At 44.4% G+C, this 20,645-nt stretch overlaps 1 protein-coding gene across 3 annotated transcripts in view; it reads right to left on the bottom strand.

Moving 5' to 3' along the window:
• BIN1 (bridging integrator 1) overlaps positions 1 to 20,645 on the bottom strand; it is a 139,074-nt gene that overhangs the window by 58,652 nt on the left and 59,777 nt on the right. For all 3 annotated transcript variants that reach the window (XM_066632130.1, XM_066632112.1, XM_066632121.1), the window contains exon 2: positions 7,053 to 7,133. In XM_066632130.1, the coding sequence (XP_066488227.1) occupies positions 7,053 to 7,133 (81 nt within the window). The remainder of the gene's footprint in view (positions 1 to 7,052; positions 7,134 to 20,645) is intronic.

The raw sequence follows: 20,645 nt of genomic DNA, 5'->3' as shown, positions 1-20,645 counted from the left end.
ATGGGCTCTGGCTGCAAGATACTTTTGAAGACCAATGCCAACATTTCCAACACCATTCTGATAAAAGAGAACTTTTCTTTTGCACTCTCTTTGGAGATGCACATTATCAAGGTGGAACGATCACTTTATCTCATGGACACATACTGTTCCCCCTTCACATACACAAAGGCTGGTTGAAATTCTAGAAACAGCTGTGAATCTTCAAAGGGAGGATGCTGAAAAGGGAGCTCATCATGTCTGAGAGCAGACTCACATGTGATACCATATTTCCATTTTCTTTTCCTCTCATGGCTTTAAAGAGAGGGAACCCAAAAGACATCTGCTGAATTGAGAGCAGAAAGCTTCCATCATTGTCTCCCTCTCATTGCATACATTCATCCAAAAAGTGTCCATCCTTAACTGTATTTTCTAAACTAAACAGAAGCCTCACAGCTGCTGCTGTTACGCTCCATTCCAGGAGCTGTGCTTTGTGCTAAACAGACAGTTCCTCTGGTATGTGGTCGCCCATCCTAGTTGCTGAGGTAGCAAAACTTCAGCAAGAAGGAAGTTGGTTAAGGAATTATTTGTGTCATATTTCAGTCAAGTAACAGTTCATGGAATCAAAGATGAACTTGGGAAGGAGCAAATGTCAGTCAAAAGCCTAACCTGTGTTGCTTATGGAATTGGAGATGCACTCCTATGCACACTTAAGGGGATATCAACCATACTGAGACCTACTTCCAAGGAAACCTGCGTGAGGATTGAGCTGCATGACAGAGTAGCTGCAGCAGGAACAGATACAAGCACACAAAGGAAAAATTTATATAAATTCTAAGACAAACCACTTGGACTGGATGTTTCATTTTTCATTCTACTAGTAACTTTAAAAGATGAGTAGACAAATTCATGGAGGAGGATATGTCTATTAGCCACGATGGGTATGTAGAACTTCCAGATGGAGGCAGTACTGTACACTCACTCAATACTAGCTGCCTTGGAGCAACAGTGGGAGAGGGTTACTCATGCAGGCCACTGAAGGAAGCAAAAAGGATCTTTGGACGATTGCAACAAGGCACTTGCAAAGTGAATGTTCAGTTTTTCAGACTGTTCAAACCATTGGAAGAGGTATTGGGGCCATGAGTGTAAGTGTACACTCATTCCAGTTTTGCCTCTGGTAAACAGGCTTTGCAGGCAACAGTCAAACACAAAAAAATGTGCTTCCATCATGTGAAGAGGCGATAGAGCTCTCACACCATTTTCAGGTCTCTTAAAAGAACTATTGCCCACCTTCAGTCTTAAACCAAACGGGGTAAGTTCACACGTTCAAATTGTGACACATCAGTCACTTCATGGCAAATCTCAACACATCCTCATGGTCCTTCCCTGTCAGTCTCCTACTTTCCAAGGGCAATGGCCCAAAGAAAGAGACATATTCTCGGGAACAGGGCAATCGTTGGGATTGCAGACATATACTCAAGCTTATCAAGTCACTGCAGCTATCGCCATATAATCGCAAGATAATCATGTTACTATGCAGACTTCCCTTCCAAGTCACTGCAGACACTTGTGTTTCACCATTTCAGGCAGAGGCCACCCAATTTATTTTTTTTTAAGTTGGAAATAGTGGTCTGTGGAAACTGGTTTCAGGGTCCAAACTCATGGGCAGCACAATCCCAACCACCCTCCAAGCCAGCACAAGTCCCTTGCACTGGCTCTCGAGTGTCACAAATGTGCCATGAAGTATATTTGCAACCACTCAGGAGCAGGCTAGGCCAGTACGAGGATGTACGCTGGCCTAGCAGCACTGGACCTGAGCATGGACAGGGCATGGACACGGCCTGGGGAGACCTGCACAGGGGATAGAAGAGGATGGCGAGAGGGTGTAATGGAGCCAGGGAGGGGGTGTATTTGGGCAGGGGAGGATGGAATGCTTGGTGGACTGGGCCCAGGATGGGGTGGAACCTGTCGTGGCAGCACAGCTCTGGATCTTAACCCCTGACCCCAGCCTAACCAGCATTACATGGGCCACACAGATCCATGAGCGCAGATCCAAGTAGCCCCATAGGGCTGACTGGCACACAATTTAAGGAGAATAAAATCTCCTTACTCCAAGTTGCACCCCAACCCACAGCTGCCTTGCCCTGAATTCAGCCTGCCTGTTCCAGCACAAATTAGGATTGCATCCTCATCACTGTATTTTGGCAGGTAAGAAATTGTAACCAGAGTTTTGTTGGGAGTACACAAATAACCAGATCTGTTCTGTTTGCATTGCTCTGAAAGCCAGAGAAGTACCCAAATAATAACATCTTAGTCTGACAGACCATAAACAGCTTGGGATGGAAGTTGACACACACATGCACATAAGAATGAAGGGAGGGCTGACAGCAAAACCACTGCCATCATTTTCTCATTAGGCAGCCATCACCCATAGCTGGCTGACTGATGCAGATTAAGCCGGCTGCCTCAGTCACTTGGCTAGTACTCTAGTATTTACAAAGACAGGAAAGGAGCAGGAAGGAGAAGGTTGTTTAATCAAACCCAGCAATGCCTCTTTTTCTTAGGAATAAAGGGGGAAGTTTGCTCTTTAGAGAGGACATGAAAATGGAGTCTCAGCTCTTGCTGTTTCGAGGAAGATGTATTCTTTCTGGAAATCTTCCACCTATCAGTCTCAAAACTGCACACCCAAATATCTCTGGGATTTGATGAGTGACACAAATGAAAGCAAGGAGGAGGAGGAGGAGGAAGAGAGTCTTCTTGTGAAATCTTGGAGAGCAGAAAAGCCTGTGTTCCATCCAAGTTTAACTGTTACATCCCAACTTCTCTAACCATCAGAAGGCTACATCCAGAATCATCTGCAGCATTTTGTTCATTTTCTCCTCCACCTTAGACCCTAACTGGTGCAGATGGCTCTGTGCTCAATCACATCTCCTCAGATGTCAGAAGAATACCCTCAGAATTATTTTTAGCACCAAGACTTCTCCCAACCACCTTGTGCAAGTGGAGAAGTCTGCATACGCAACACACCTGTTTTCTGTGAGCTGCAGACCCAGAAGGCCTCCCGCTACAAGCTGGGTTTTCAAGCAGCTCCAGATGCCAGTGCATACTTGTGGTGGTGAAGCAACTGCTAGATACATTAGCAAAAGCGCTATGTACAATACCAGGGTTAATTCTTGATACACACCCTCAGGCAAGTGCGTTTCTATTTGTCCCAAGAATATAGTGACCAAGTTACTTCACTGGATATACTTTGAGTATATTCAAGGTGACCCTTCAAGTGAGAATATCTCTGTGTTTTAATGGACATAGCCCAAGGCCTGAGTTCAAATCCTTGTCAAGCCATGAAGTGTTGGAAACTTTATTTGGTGATGGGGTAAGCAGAGTAGAATATGCAGCAGGCCCTAGAGCCCGAGAAGAGTTCCTAAGAGGCTATAGCCAAAAGAGATTGGGAATGGATTACAGAGTGTTGGAGATACTCTAGCCTACCATTATTCTCCTCCATACTTTATTCAATCTTCTTTCTCAAGTCTAGGCAGAAGGAGCAATGGAGAGAGGTACCCCCTGCTAATTTACTGTATGAGGTGACCCCCCCCCCCCAAAAAAAAAAAAGTTGGCCATGGACTGGTTGGATGGACTGCTTCTGTTTCATCAAAGTTATTGCAAGGATTACCAAAGGTAACATATATGAAACATTCCACGCAGCATAACTATCAGACATGTAGGAAGAATATCTAAACATTACCCATGCATTCTGGGATAGGCCACTATGTTACATCAGCCTTCCACAGTTAATTACAAATAAAGCAGCTGCAATCGGATCTGAGCTTCTGATATCCAGAAAACAAACAGCTCATTGCATCCAAGAAATAACAGTTAACAACCAATGTAACCAAGGAAAGAGATGAGGGCGAGAATTTCATGGCGTGTTTCTCTGCCTATGATTTTAAAAGGAAGCCTGTTGTGTTTACTAAGTGCCACTGTCATGGTATAAACTTCCAAACAGTAGCAGAATACTCTTCGGTGCAATTCAAATACTGGTAGCAGCACCTAGCATGGCCTAGCCGAGCTACATCAGCATATCACCTTGTGTTACAAACTGTAGCCTGCAGGGCTTTTCTGTCATGCCTTGAAACATCTTTCTTCTTCCCACTTTGTGGTTTTTACTGAACACCTAGTGAGAGTTCTGAGAACTAGTCAGAGTTCTTGCTCATGACTTTGTAGTTTTAGCTGATCCTACAAGAAAGTTATTCTGCCGCTGTAGTTTGTGGATATCAGAACTACTTGCAATTTTGGTCCAACAGTATAAGTAGTTCAAAGGATAGTAACTTAATACAGGTCATCTCAGGAGTAAGGCAGGATCCTTCTTCCATCCACCCACATCCCCAGTTGTGCTGTTCATCAAACCTCACAGGCGCCTGGGACTAGCGGAACGCTAGAGCCTCTGCCAAGAAACAAGCCATGCTCAGCTTGTGTGTCACGTAGCAGAATTAGTCTCCAGGCAAAGTGGAAGAGAGATCTCGTGCCACTGACAGTGTGAAAGGAAGCATGCTCACAATTCTCTCAATGGACATACAAGGTATTTAGAACAAGATCCCCCCTCTCCTCCTTCAGGAATAAGAAAAGATGACAGTGCTATGCAATGAAAGAGACAGATAATTTTATATCCCGTCCACTTTCACAGCAGACCTTGTGCCCAGAGTGACTTTACAAAAAGAGACTCGGTTCAGGGTAAGTCAAAAACCGCTTCCTGTCTTCCCAGTAAAACAGCAAACAATCAGGCAATTTTTCAAAAGGCCTCTGCATGCCCAGAAGTTGTTTCCAGGCTTCCCTGGATCCCAGCTTGAATGCAGAACATCTCCAGGTGCACAGGACCAACTTTTTTGGGTGCTTGGGTTTCCTCACTGTAATTCCAGGAATGAATTGCTATGGGCCTGCTTTGGCAGAGATGACCCAACTAGGAATTAGCATCAGGCTGCCAGGTCAATGGATATACTAGGCAGTGTAATTCTTATACCGGCTTCAGAAAGTTCAAAGACGTTAACAAAAAAGTTTAACTTTGCAGAAATGCACATCCTGAATTTGTGAAGAAGGAACTGTGCCCTTTGTAGTTACAGAGCATTTGGGGCAGAGGGACCACATCAAGTGGTGTACAGTACATCAATCCCAGTACTAAGCAGCAGTGCTTTATTGTTTAAAAAAAAAAAAAGGTGCAGGAACTCGCAACTTGTTAATCTTTTATTTATTTATTTATTTATTTATTTATAAACCATTTTTTATTGGAGAAATAAGTAATAAGATACAACTAGACGTAGTCAATAACTACACACACACACACACACACACACACCTATCCCGTGTGAGCTCCCTGATAGCAAAAGCACTCCTGCCACAGCTGGAGTGAAACACCCCCTTTTTTTTAGGTGGGGAGGTGCTCCATTGGGCTATAGGAAACTCTCTCCATTGGGCTATAGGAAAGCCTATAGTTAAAGTGTTCAGAACTAATATATAAGGTCTTGAGCCCAGATGGTGGCCATCAGCGCCTCAAGTATTAGTTCCAAACACTGTGAGCCTAAGAGCTCTTGTGGCTCAACTGCTAAAGTGCTGGTCTGTGGAGCCAGAGGCTAGGGGTTCAAACCTCCTATGAGGAAGAAATTGTTTTTTTTTTAGGTGGGGAGGTGCTCCATGGCTGAAAAATATAAAGGTTGGTTGCCAGTTGCCAAAAGGGGGGCCAGTTGAGGCTGCAAAACTCCTCAAAGTTCAGTCCCAGGCAGGCTTTTTTTTTACCTTTTTTTTTTTAAGTCCCAGGTAGGACTTAACCCACAGCCTCCAGCAGGGGGCTCACTCCAGGAGCTTAGCCTCCAGCAGGGGGCAGAGAGGAGGGGGAAAAAAGGTGCCAGAAGGCATTCCATTAAAAAAAAAAGCCCTGCTAAGCAGTATTCCTGGCTCCCTAACTACACCCTGAATTCAAGAAGATTGGGGGGTGGGTGAGGAAACCCTTTCGGAAAACTGCATCTCAGTTTTCACCAGCTGACAGATTTACTGTAGGTCGACATCGGGTGTGTGAATTTTATGAGAAGCTACAAGGCATTCTAACAGAAGTTGGTTATTTGCCTTTTCATGTAAAACTTTTCCAGACCATCTGTTTAGAGCTATTCAGTCACAGTTATTGTTCATTTGTTGCAAAAGAGCAAGATGGGAGTGCTTCTGTTTCAGGGTTGTTGCCTCTGCCTGGTAGCTTCACCATTTGAGGAATGGTGCATTGACATTCTTGGCCCTCTGACTAAAACCAGGTCTGGGAAGTTTTTTGTGTTGGTGGCTGTGGATAGAGCTTCCTGTTATGCCCAGACTGTGGCACTGTGTTCCATTTCTGCGCCAAGTGTTGCTCAAGCCCTAGTAGAAATTTTTACTCATACTGGGTTCCCAAAGAGGGTCCTATCAGATCAGGGTCCTCAGTTTACTTCAAAATTAGTATTAATGGTCTCTCCCCCTCCATGAGAAATGATATTTCTTATCTCATTGAGCATCTCTGTCACTATTGCAAGTGCCATATTGAAGTATTAATACAAGTATACCAGCTGGGGCAGCATTTCTCCTCATGTCACATCCATAGCTCAAAGGGCCTTTAAAAAAAAAAAAAGTGCTCCCCTATTAGAAATCTAAGCAGCAGCAAGGCGAACTCCCTCCCACACTGCCTGTCACTCCAGAACTTTGTGGGGCAAATGTCACACGACATGCAAACGCATGGAGCAAAGCCTAGACATGTTTCTAAATAAAAGCTTGCCTTTGGATGCTGCAATTTTGAGGGATTTGTATTCACAAAACTACTTTCTCACACAGAACTTGCATTACCAGGTCTTCTTCCAGTCCTCTAACTCTGTCTCTGCACCAAACTACAGGTGGGCCCCCATATCCACAAATCCAGTATCCAAGGATTCAATTATACACAAATCCAAGGAGCCACAAAGACGGGGGGGGGGCTGCCTATACTTTTTTCCCACCACCCTTTCAAAGAAACAACCACTAGAGAACATCGAGGACTTTCTGAAATTGTTCACTGTGTATCTTCAGTCACTTACCAGCTGTTTGCTGAAGTTTTGCACACATTGTTCAAATTGCTCATCTTTTGTTTCATCGGCTTTGCCAAGTTTCTGGAGGACCTGTGCAAACAGAGAACAAACAGTCTTTAAGACTACAGAATGGCCAGGTTTTAAAATGAGAAGAACACAGAAGACGAGGAGGAGAAAGAGCTGACATTTAAGCACCACCCAGTGGCAGAACAAGGTTCACGTGCAGGAGGCGCTAGGTGCCGTTTCAGACACCGCCTGTTACAAAGCTCTCAGGCACCACAGCTGGAAAAGACCTCTGCCCCAGATTTTGGAGACTGCCAGCCAACACTGCACAAGGTGAGCCAAGGCAGCTTCATACCATGACATGTTCATTGCATCACTCTGGAATGTACAAGAGCAGGGGCGCAATCCTAACCAACTTTCCAACACTGACTTAGCCGCAATCCAGCCCCCAAGTTAAGCTAATGAATATGCCCTTAGCTTGAGGAGGCCCCCTTGACTACCTCCCCACTGCAGGACGCAGTACACACCACATTGGCATAGCTATGTCAGTGCTGGAAAGTTGGTTAGGATTGCGCCCTAAGCCTACAATCCAATTTAGTGAGGAGTAGGCCTATTGAATACAGTGGGACTTCTTTCCAAGTAATACACAATGAAAGTTTTTCTCTCTTTTGCCACCATGAAGAGAATGTATTAAAGTAATAATTGAAAAATCTCTGAGGAAAGTGATATTAAATGAGAACTTTTCAGCTGCTCCTCATCCACTTAATTCTACACTGTGGGGAAAGGGGAAGGAGCATGGATACCATGCAGATATTATCTAGTATTCCATCTGATGCTGAAGCTGATCTGATTCCATCTGTGCTTGTCTGGAATTATTGTCTGAAATCAGCAATAGGCTGGATGAGGGCTAACAAACTGAAGACAGAGGCTCTCCTGGTTAGGAAATCCTCGATGCAGGTGCTGGACTATCGGCTTGCCCTGAATGGGGTTGCACTCCCTCTGAAGGAGCAGGTCCGCAGCTTGGGGGTCCACCTGGACTCGCAGCTGCTCCTGGATTCCCAGGTGGCGGCTGTGGCTAGGGGGGCCTTCGCTCAGCTTCGGCTGGTGCGCCAGCTGCGGCCGTACTTGGATCGTGCAGACCTGGCCACGGTGATCCATGCCTCGGTGACATCCAGATTAGATTACTGTAACGCACTCTATGTGGGGCTGCCCTTGAAGACGGTTCGGAAACTGCAACTAGTGCAGAATGCGGCGGCCCGTGTGGTTACTGGAGGTAGGCGGTTCGACTCTGTCAGTCCGCTTCTCCAGCGGCTGCACTGGCTGCCCATTCGTTTCCGGGCCCAATTCAAGATGCTGGTATTGACCTTTAAAGCCCTATACTGCTCTGGACCAGGGTATCTTAGAGATCACCTGCTCCCGTACAATCCGGCTCGCCCTCTCAGGTCATCAGAGAAGGCCTTTTTACAAGTGCCGCCACCTAGGGAGGTACGTGGGGCGGCTGCAAGAAATAGGGCCTTCTCAGTAGTGGCACCAACGCTATGGAACTCCCTTCCCCTTGACTTAAGAATGGCTCCCTCTCTTGAGACCTTTCGGCAAGGCCTGAAGACCCTTCTGTTTAAACAGGCCTTCTGAGTTCTTGGCCTTTTAACATTTTTTAACATCTTTTAATATTTTTTTTTTACAGGCCTGATTCTTTTATGACTTGCTGCTGCTCTATGCTCTTTTTACCTATTTTTACTCTGACTGCTGTTTTTAGTATGTGTTAATATGTTTTTATTTGTTTTTAAATTGTTTTTAATATGTTGTAAGCCGCCTTGAGTCCCTTCGGGGAGAAAGGCGGGGTAGAAATAAAGTTATTATTATTATTATTATTAAGTTAAACCCAGACAGGAGTCCTATCTGCTAGGTGACCTGTGACCTATATTATGGATGAAATAAGCACTCTTCTTGAAGCATCAAGCTTGCAGGTTGGGAATTGGTCCTGGATACCCAGGTGGCAGAATGCTTTTGTCCACTGTAGTTGGTGTGCCAACTGCATCCTTTCCTTGATGGCTATGGTAATCTGCATGTTGGTTACATCAAGACTGGATCACTCTAGCACAGTGGTTCTCAAACTTTTTGGAAGATTTACTCTCAAAGTAAATCTTTGTGAGGGAGGGGCAAGGGCAGCGACGCAATCCCCAGGATCGCTTCGCTGAGGGGGGTGCTTGCACTTACTCAGGGCTGAAGCAGGTTCCAGGAGGTGTGGGAAGCCCTGCACAGGCCTCTGCAGGGCTCCCCGATGCTTGGAATGTGAAAAACAAATGAGTGCAAATCACTTCCAGTTATGTGTTGCAACCAGGAAGTGGTTTGTGCTTACTTTTTTAACATTTCAAGCATTGGGGAGCCCTGCAGAGAGCTGCGCAGGGCTGTCCGCACTTCCTGGAGCCTGCTGCAGCCCTAACTGCATCAAGTACAAGCATCCCCCTCACCCCCCCCTTAGCGATGCAGTTCTGGGGATCATGTTGCTGCCCTTGCCCCCTCCCTCACCTCTTAAAGGAACAGGGAACCTTTGCACTAACTACTGGGTCACAACTCACCAGTTTGAGTACCACTGCTCTAGCACATTTTCTATGGGACTGCCGTTGAAAACACCTCAAAAACTTTACTAGTGCAGAATGTGGCTGCATGAGTTTTGATCAGCATCAGACGTTTCACTTAAGAATTTGCTATTCCACATTTCTCCAAATGACACTCAAGGTGACTAACGTCATTATTAAAATATGTCAATATACCAAAACCTATAAAATGCAGAATGTCCCTGCACAGTGCAAAAGATTTAACACAAAAAATAAAGTCAAAAACAAAACCAGAGATAAAGCTGGGGATTAAGCTGAATCCCCAAATGCCCAGCCTTTATCCCATCCACACCAAAACTCAAAAGCCATTATAAATAAAAAGGTTTTTAGCTTGTGCAAGAACATTAACGAGCAGACAGTTCTTAAATAAATCAAGCCGCCTTGAGTTCCTACAGGGAGAAAGGCGGAGTAAAAATAAAGGATAATAATAATAATAATAAATCAAGGAGCAAGTTCCACAATTGTGGAATCTTCTTCCACAATTGTGGTTCTTCTTGCTGCCGTCCCGTCCCGTTCCCCCCCCCCAGCCTTCCAGGGATGGTACTCACAAGAAGACCCTCTAAAATTTTAGTGTTATGGGCTGCCCTATTCTGCACTAACTAGAGTTTCCATACAGTCTTCAAGGGCAACCCTACATATAGCACATTGCAGTAATCTAACTGAGATGTCACCAAAGCATGGACCACATTCACTGGGTCCGACTATCCCTGTTATGGCTGCAGCTGGCGCACCAGCCAGATTGCCACAGTCTCCACCTGGCAATCTGGGAGTTATGTGTCCAAGAGGATGCCCAAGCTGTGCACCTGTTCCTGTAGAGGCAGTGCAATCCCATTCAGAACACACCAGTACTCTAGTATCTGCACTACATATATCTAGACCAAAAGAATATCTGTTTTATCCAAATTTAATTACAGTTTATTAACACATACCCAGTTCTTCATTGCTTCAGGCAGCGCTCTGGAAATTTAACAGCCACCTCAGTATTGTGGAAAGGACAGATAGAGCTGGAGGTTATTAGCATATTGGTGGCACCCAACTCCAAATTCCCGGGTGAGCTCTCAGCGGTTTCATATAGATGTTAAATAGCATGAGGGACTTTTGCTGCACCTTGTCACACTGCCGTTAAATCAACTGTGCTGTTCATTTCAGGTTACTGATTATAATCAGTACTTATTATTAACTTTCAAGCCCTAAACAAGTTAGGGTATCTGAAAGACCATCTCCCCCTGCATAAAATAGTCCTTTCCTCAAAGCTAGCTGGTGCCTCTAGCCAAACCAAGGCAGACAATGTGGAAGAGGATCTTCTCTATGGTGGCATCTGGTTTTGAGAACTCCCTGCCTATCAATATCAAGCTTGCCTCCTCTCTGCTAGTATTTTAGCAGCAGCTCCAAATATACAGGTGGGACCTTGGTATCCACGGGGGATCTGTTCTTGGACACATACACCCCACAGATACAGAAAACTACGAATAAGCAAATTCACGGTTTCGGTCCCTTCTGCCTCCAGGGGGCTTTATGAAACCTTCAGAGGCCATGAGCGCCTGCCCGCGACCTCTGCAGGCTTCAGAATGGCGGTTTCAGGTCAAAAAATATCACTTCCAGTTTCCCTTGGGAAGTGACATTTTTATGCCTCTTAAGGCATTCTGAGGCTTAGGTAGAGAGATTGGTGAGGGAAAATGGAAGTAATGTTTTTGGACTTGCAACAACCATTCTGAAGCCCGCAAAGGCCAAGGGAAGACATGTGCGAGCTTCAGAAAGCCCTCTGGAAGGTTCAAGTTGGGCCAAGTCTGAACCCATCAGTGGTTCAGGTTGGGCCAACATGGGGTATTGAGCCAGATCCATAGAAAGAAAATCCATTGATAGTGATACAAGCCCCACCTGTATTTCTTCTCCTTGGTCTACTCAATTTAGCTCTGATTTGCCTATTTTGATTTGGTCCCTTTGCTGATTTGTTTAATGTGATTATTGCTTATTCATGTTCAATTTCTTGTAAGCTGCCTTGAGCACCTCTGTCTGAGAAGCTGGGATCAAAACAAACAAGAAAGCAAACATACTTTAATTTCTCAGATTAAACTCATCAGTCCAGCCCTTGACTGGATGCTGGGATGAAAGCAGTGAGGCATTACACTGAAAAATCAAAAGCAGCAAAAGGTACCACAACAAAATCCTGAAAGCACTCCCCCCCCCCCCAAGAATATATTTTAGGAAAAGGGGGAAATCTCATACTGATTTCCAAACAAAAAATTCTCTTCAGCTTCAGCAAAAACTGAATAGAGGTTCAGCTAGGATGAGAAATAGCCTATGTAGCTTCAATTACAGTATATTGTCAAAATTGTGTCACCAAGAAGGCCTAAAATAACCATGCCAATCAGCCAGGCCTGTCTGCACTGTGTCCTTCAAAGGACGTTGACCTGCCATTCAGGAAGAATAAGGTCTAATCAAGACACTTCATTTATCAGCCACTCTCTTTCAACAACCATGCACTGAATCAAGTGGGTGAACAAGGGGGATGTCGATAACACAATCCCGTTTCCGCCATAGCTAACTCAGGGCCACGCTGACTTGCGCAAATGCATGAGTGAAGCTGCAGGGACACTAAATGGAAGCGTGTTGATTGCTTTCACTACCGCCAAGTTCACAGAGCGCCATTACACACATGCTTTGAGTTATTTTGCTGTCCACAGAAGACATTTTGCATGTACACCAAAAAAAAAAAAGTTGCCTATTCGGCAACACACACAAAAGTATGCTTTCTGCAATCTACTCATCAGGGAGTTTGAATTGACTGCAGCTGCATGTTAAGTTTACACTCAGTAGCAAACCCAGTTTTTATACCAAGAAATGTATGAAGTTGATCTCTTTAGCAGGGCCCCAAAAATGGAGGAAAAAATAGCAAGGCCTATGTAGCTATGGCCTATGTAAAAACCACGCACCCCCTCCTGATTTTAGCCACATCATGCCCCATCCCATAATTCAAATACTTCTTTAAGGTTCTTTAGCACCCCTGCTGTTCAAAGCAAAAGTTCTCCAGCTTGTTCATGGGAAGCCACCCTAGTCAATAAAAGAACCCCATGCTTCCTACAGTGCGACAGAGACTGATGACAGAGACAGAGATCTGAGCAGTGACAACATGGGCCAACAGAGTGTTTCAATTAAAACAATGGGTTTTTTTTGTTCAGCATCTTTGTTTATAACATATTTCTTGCAAGCTGACACAGGGACTCCTTGGAACTGAAAGTACGGGATATTAAAAACACTAAATAAAAAAATTTTAAGACCCTGGAAGAGATAGGCAAACTTTATGCATATGAAGAGAACAATGTACTCATTCACCACCACCCCCAACACTGACAATGAACTCACAAAGGATGGGATCACAACTTCTGAATGAAAGAACTCCAGGCATAACTCATACCTCCTCTATCATCCATTATCTAGGTCTTGCATAGAGATGCCTGCCTTGTGCTTTAAGAATCCTTGATTCACAGCACTGGAATTCAGGGCAGATCAAACCTTTAGCTCAATTCATCCAAGAGTTTCTAACGTAGTCCTACACAAATAGCAGATTCTCGGAAACACAGCAAAATGCAGCATAAGGTTCTCTATTTTAGAGAATCATTATGCCCAAGTGGTGCACAGACACACGACTGAAGGACAGTATTTGATAACTGCGTGGGTGGCTAGCTAAGCACCATCCTCTGTAGAAATTGGAGCTCTCAGAGCACAGCCCCTTTGGAGAAACAGGAGGCTCTGTTAGCAGGGAAAGCGATATGTACTTGGCCATCAACTTGTGTTTCCACCACGCCTGTTATAAACCAGTCTAGCCTTTGGAGGAAGGAAGGAAGGAAAGAAGCAGAGAGAGAAAAAGAGAGGAAGTGTTTTTCCCTACCAGCTACATCCAGGTTTTGGCAAGTAGAGAGATAAAAATAAGAAGATTTCAATTATTATTCCAGGAACTATACATACACAGCATGTCTGCACGTTTAACAGGTCCGTGCTGTGGCATCAAATCACTCCATAGGTTGGGGGGAGCCTTACTCCTACTAGTACTGTTAACATTTGTACTAATCGTTTATTTTATTGCTTCAGCTGGAGCTTATTAGCCACCTTTACGGCTGTTTACAGCAGAAAGGGGATATGTTGTCTGTTGAATTTTGACTACTGAATTCAGACACCGCACCTTTATGGGGACTTAAGTAATAACAAGATTCAGTATAGCCTCTTGCAAGGGTCTGAATGCAGGCCTGAAACAGGGGTTTTCCCAAACAAAACTGGGGATGGGGATAGATAGGGTTGCCTACTTTCAGGATTGGCCTGAAGGAATCAGCACCACTCTCCAAGTCCTGAAGTCATCCTGCAGATTTTAACAGGGCCTCCCTAACTGAAACTGGAATCCTATACATGTATCTATGCATAATACATATTGGAACTTCCTACCAAGTATACATGCATAGGCTAGCGTGTTAATGATGTAACATCACATTGGATGAAAAAAATCTCCAGGAATAGCTTCAAGCAGAGACGGCAATTGGGGGAGGAGCAGCAGTTTGGCTTGAATTTAAGATTGCACAGTTAATTCACTGTGCTTGAATATAAACTCAAGCAGCAAACAAATCCTATGAATGAAGACTGCATACAGGCCTGGTCTGAGCTAACTTGCCACCTGAAGAGTCATACAAATTCTGCTGACCCCTCCCCTCCACCAATTTGTGCTAATGCCACCACCGAGGCCTCCTCCACATTGCCTGCTAAATAGCCAGGGTAGGCAGGAAAGGGGGACACAGTGCAGTCCTCTTAACTTGAACTTAGGTACCAGCCACTTTCTCCATCCATGCCATCCTGCTTATTTCAAACAGGACGGAGCAGAGGAAGAAGGCACCACCAGAGCTTCAGTGTAAGAGGGTGGGGTGGGCTTCACCTCTCCAAATGGAGCCATTTCTGGAGCCAGGGCTGCACATGAGCAGGAGAGGGATTGACAGCTTCACCTCTCCTTGGCCACCCTGGTTATTCTGTGAGCAAAGAAGAGAAGTCTGCTTCCCCCCCCCCTTTTGCCTCCAGTAGTCCAGAGGAAGAGGTGAACTGCCACTACCCCAGTTCTCTTTCAACTCTTAGCAAGTGGAAAGAGAATCAGAGGGCTGATTGAAGCAGTTTGGTGGGTGGTGGGTGCAGGCAATAGGACATCCCTCATCATTTCATCACTCCCCATCCCCCAGTTCACTGCTTGAAGCAAGCCTTTTAATCGACAGCTCATTTTTTTTAAAGACATTACTCAGAATTGTCAGAACTTTAACTGCGCTTCAACAAGGGTTTTTATTAGCGTAAACATATTTATTGATACCGAGTAAATTGATAAGGGGGCTAAGAATAGTACAACGGAGATAAGCATGGAGTCTATATTGTAGAGCAGAAGTTCTCACACTTTTAGCATCGAGACCCACTTTTTAGAATGAGAATCTGTGAGGACCCACAGGAAGTGATGTCATGACCGGAAGTGACATCATCAGGCAGGAAAATTTTAAGGAATATTAGGCTGCAATCCTACCCACACTTATCCAGGAGTAAGTCCTATTTACTCTCATTATTCAAAGAATATACATAGTAGCTTGTTAAAAGTACAAGTCTGTAGCATTTCCCCAAATGCAGTCACATGCCATGGGAGCATCAAGTCTAATATATTAAAAATAAGACATTGAAATGAATGGGGACACACCTGAAATTGGCTCACGACCCATCTGGTGGGTCCCAACCCACAGTCTGAGAAACACTGCATTACAGAATTGTCAGAACTTTAACTGAGCTTCAACAAGGGTTTTTATTAGCATAAAAGTATTTATTGATACAGAGCAAACTGATAAGGAGAGTAAGAATAGTAAACTGAGAGAAGCATGGAGTCTATATTGCAGAGACTTAAGATCAGAGGAAATATGGGAAAAAATTTTCATCCACAAAAACAACACCACCAGCAATTTCTAAAGGCCTGAGAGAAAATCATTTCAAGATCTGGTATAATTGGTACCTTACGCCAGTAAAGCTTGGTAAAATTGATTCTTTAATAGACAATGGCTGCTGGCAATGTTATATGATAAGTCCTAATGAAAAGCATCTGTGGTAGATGCTTTCCAAACCTTTTCGAAACAAATGGTACTGATTATAAAAGAGATAACCTCTTGGAGATATCTTTACAGAGCAATCCCATGCTTGTCTATTCAAAGGCAAATCCCATTATGTTCAGTATGTCTTTCTCCCAGGAATGTGTGTATTAAGATCTCAGCCCTAGTACCCTTAAGATGTCTACTGGCAGCTGTATGTTGTTGTTTGTCATGGTTTTTTGTTCTGGTGGTGGTGGTTGTTATACCACTTTTCAGCAGAGAGTAGTTCACAAAGTAGTTGACCAACCAAATACATCAATAAATGGTTCCCTGTCTTCCAAAGGGCTCAGAGTCTAAAAGAGATGCAGAGAGATAACAGCAACAGCCACTGGAAAAGACACCATGCTGGGGTGAAAAGGAAGAGTTGCTATCCCCCTGTATTGAAGCCATAATACCCAAGCATAATTCAGAACTGGTCCAATTTCATTACAGCAAAAACTGAACTGGCTTGGGAATAGAAGGGCAAAATTAGACCTAGTATAGAGCATTGGCTACAAAGAACCTGGGGGATACTGTATTTAATAAAAATTATCCATCTAGTAAGGTATCAAGAAGAAAGGGGAAAGTTAAATAGTTTCTACTCAGAATGAAATAAATTATTAAGATTTTGGAATGAACAATCAAACCAGGATATACAAGAGAATTTTGTCGGATACTGACTTTTAAAGTTTTTATACACTTACACACAAAGCATATATATGCCTGCATGGAATGTATTGGCGTCTACTTTAATAATACCACATTTTGTACATATTGGTGACTTTTGCTTGATTGAAAGATGAAAACAGAAGGGGGGGGGTCCAGGCCACATGGAGAAAGACATACATGTCTATATGCATACAATCCTCAGCTCTGCCTCTACTCCAGAACTTACTTTCTCCATCCAGTCCCACATCTCCACCTGACACTTCAATCTAAATGTTTCATCATCATCTTCATCCCAAGCTCAAGATGTCCAAGACTGAACTGCTTATTTCCAACACCAAATCCTCTCTATCCACTGACATTGTCATCATCCCTCCATAGAACATGTGCACAATTTTGGCTTTACCATGGACTTGTCTCCCTCATCAATCCATATATCCAGTCAGTCAGCAAATCATGTTGCTTGTCCCTTTAGTATTGCAAGAACTGGGACACTCCTTTCTGGCCCTTCAGCAAAAACGCAACGCTATTTCATTTCTTGCCTTGGCTGCTGCAACTGCCTCTTCATTGGTCTTCCAGTGGCACCTCTTAGTCCCATTACTTCCATCCAGAGCTCTCAAATGACTCTGCTGATTCTCTTTGCTGCCCCAATAACTGAAACTGCCTCCCAGAACACCTGCAGGAAGCTTCCTTGCTCACTTCCTTCAAATCCCTTCTTAAAACCATTTTTTCCATGAAGTTCTTGCCAGCAAACTCTAGTTCCCACTTCCTACTGTAATGGGCAGCCCAATCCTATGCTCTGGCACCACCGCGAGGAACAACAGCACTGAAATGGCCACTGCTTTATCCTGTGGGTCCAGACCAGTTGCCAAAGCCTCCTCAGCTTAAGGGAACCAGTCTTCCTTACCCCGTGTCAAGTTCCGCTGGCAGGAATGGGTCTCCTTGGATCTGTGCCTGCTATTTAGCAGGCACAGAGCACAGGAGGCCCATCTCAGGCAGAGTGGCTCTGGAGGGGACACTGGATTCAGTGGCAGATTCTGCTGCCATTCCCACCCACCCTCTCCCAGGCCCAACCCTCCCTCAAGGCCACCCTCCCTCCACCCAGTTCTAAGCCTTTCCCCAGCCCCAAAAGCCTCCCCACTGCTTGGCAGGGACACTTACTGCCCAGCACTTCTTAGAGGTGCTTTCCCAGTAAAGAGGCCCACTGGTGCTGGCCCCACCACTGGCGCAGCGTCCTCACTGCCAGCTGTGAAATGCCTTACTCGCATGACAGCAGTTGCCATGGCAGCATGCTAGCTACCAGCGCTGCCCTGGCTTAGGATTGGGCCCTAAGGCTGCAATCCTATACAAACTTACTTTGGAACTCAATGGAGGTCACTTCTGAGGAAACATGCATAGGATTGCGCTATAGGGCAGCGGTTCCCAAACTGTGAGCTGTGGCTCCCCAGGAAACCATGGAAACCCAGGAAATGGTGGAAACCAGTCAGGGGAGCCACAGAATCCTTGCAAAACACCCATCACCCTATACAATGTATAAGACTGTAACTCTGATACGCCCAGTAGGTCAAGGGAGCCACCAGACAAAGACACTTAAAGAACCACTGGTATAGGCAATTGAACCAATCACATATACTTCCTCCATTTGCCCTGCCTCCATCTCTTTTTCTCCCACTGTTGACTTTCATTACATCTTCTCATCTGCAAGCCTCCTGGGGCAGGGACCTGTCTTTCCATTCTGCATAAAGCACCATGCACACTGCTTGCACTTTATGAACAATACAATGAATCATGTGTTGGCTCTCTGTAAATAATCAACAGAATTTGTGTTCAGGGACGATTCCCCTGAAAACATACATGATCAAATACCATGATTATGTCACCTGAGGAGCACTCTAATTTTAATGTGCAAGGTATGTATAATACTAACCAAGCAGGGTACTGGTCTGCTCCTCAGTCAGAGATCACCCTTAGGAGTCTAGAAATCTACATGTTCTCTGCTGTCAGAATAAAAAAGCTAAATCTAACTCCCGGAGCAAGTTCTAGTAGCTTCATCCAAAGTCCTGTAAATATAATGTTTGCATATCATGGTTACAAATAGTTACATTTTAGCCTCCATGTTAACCCCCATTGTTAAAGAGGAAAGTATGGAGATATATCAACAGTGCCCATTATAGCCAATTCAAGTATAGGCACAACATTTAGTAAAAGGGGGGGGGGGGTAGAGGATTTTTGTGCTTCTTGACTCTTCAGTACTCCGTCTGAAGAAACTCCTTGACTGAACTGGATCTCTCAGAGAAATTTACAGAACAATCTAGCACCCCATGAAACCATGTTAATCATAAGAACATAAGAACAGCCCCACTGGATCAGGCCATACGCCCATCTAGTCCAGCTTCCTGCATCTCACAGCGGCCCACCAAATGCCCCAGGGAGCACACCAGATAACAAGAGACCTCATCCTGGTGCCCTCCCTTGCATCTGGCCTTCTGACATAGCCCATTTCTAAAATCGGGAGGTTGCACATACGCATCATGGCTTGTAACCCATAATGGATTTTTCCTCCAGAAACGTGTCCAATCCCCTTTTAAAGGCATGCAGGCCAGATGCCGTCACCACATCCTGCGGCAAGGAGTTCCACAGACCAACCACACGCTGAGTAAAGAAATGTTTTCTCTTGTCTGTTCTAACTCTCCCAACACTCAATTTTAGTGGATGTCCCCTGGTTCTGGTGTTATGTGAGAGCGTAAAGAGCATCTCCCTATCCACTCGGTCCATCCCCTGCATAATTCTGTATGTCTCAATCATGTCCCCACTCAGGCGTCTCTTTTCTAGGCTGAAGAGGCCCAAACGCCGTAGCCTTTCCTCATAAGGAAGGTGCCCCAGCCTCATAATCATCTTAGTCGCTCTCTTTTGCACTTTTTCCATTTCCACGATGTCTTTTTTGACATGTGGCGACCAGGACACAATACTTCAGGTGTAGTCTTACCATCGATTTGTACAACGGCATTATAATATTAGCTGTTTTGTTCTCAATACCTTTCCTAATGATCCCAAGCATAGAATTGGCCTTCTTCACTGCCGCCGCAAATTGGGTCGACACTTTCATCGACCTGTCCACCACCACCCCAAGATCCCTCTCCTGATCTGTCACAGACAGCTCAGAACCCTCCCTATATATATTTTGGAATCAGAAAGCTACAGAGTGGTTTTTTTTATTTCACTTTTTTTCTTTGAAAAGGAAGTTTGTGAATGAAATGGAGGTCTGTAATTCAAAATCTTCTCAGTTCCAAAGCAGATTGCCATGTTCTAGGGGGTGGGCATCACAGGGAGGCTGCTGTTTGAGAACCTAAAACCCAGTTTGAGGGTGAACTAGTTTATGCTTTTTTAGATCCCAGCTACTCTTTTCAGCAAGAAAAGGGGAATTGATAATTATACAAAGCCATCTGACAGTTTGTGCTCACTTGCTGATCAGATAAAATAACTGACCTCTTTTTTCAGTTTAAAACCATTTAATCAAGAATTCAATGTTTGACACAGAAAAAGTAGCTAATGTAGAGTGACATGGAATGGTCATGTCATGGAACAGTCTACTAAACTACCTTTACTTTGTGTCTCAGAACAAAACACTCTGAGCCAGCCATTTTCAACCACTGTGCCATGGCACACTGGTGTGCCGTGAGTGGTCCACAGGTGTGCTACAGGAATTTGGGAGAAGGTCATGTACTAGTAGGGCCAATGGGGGATGTGAGCCCCTCACTGGCAGCCTGGTGTGCCTTGTCAATGGTCAAAAACCTGATGCTGTGCCTTGACCATTTTAGTGCCTTGTCAGTGTGCTCTGACATGAAAAAGGTTGAATACTTAAGGAATATTTGTTTGAAATACATATTGTCTAGCTAACCAATACAGTAATTTATTACATATTTGAAATAGATACTTTAAATTCCCAGTATATCCATACTTGATTTTAATCAATTCAAAATCAGAGCTTCTCCAAAATATGTGTATCACTTCCTTTTCTTCCAGACAATTAACGTCTGAATCCAATTTGCACATCTTGTATCAGTTTGAGCTGCACGTTTTATATGAGTTCTCTGGGCTCTTCTGCAAGACAGAATCCAGGATGTTTTACTCATTACAAGATTCCTACAAGGCAGTTTCATCGCTACTGGGTTCATTTAAAATTAAAA

This window comes from Tiliqua scincoides, chromosome 1, assembly GCF_035046505.1.
Source record: "Tiliqua scincoides isolate rTilSci1 chromosome 1, rTilSci1.hap2, whole genome shotgun sequence".
In the NCBI taxonomy this organism is placed as follows: Eukaryota; Metazoa; Chordata; class Lepidosauria; order Squamata; family Scincidae; genus Tiliqua; species Tiliqua scincoides.
This window is presented reverse-complemented; position numbering and strand designations above follow the sequence as displayed.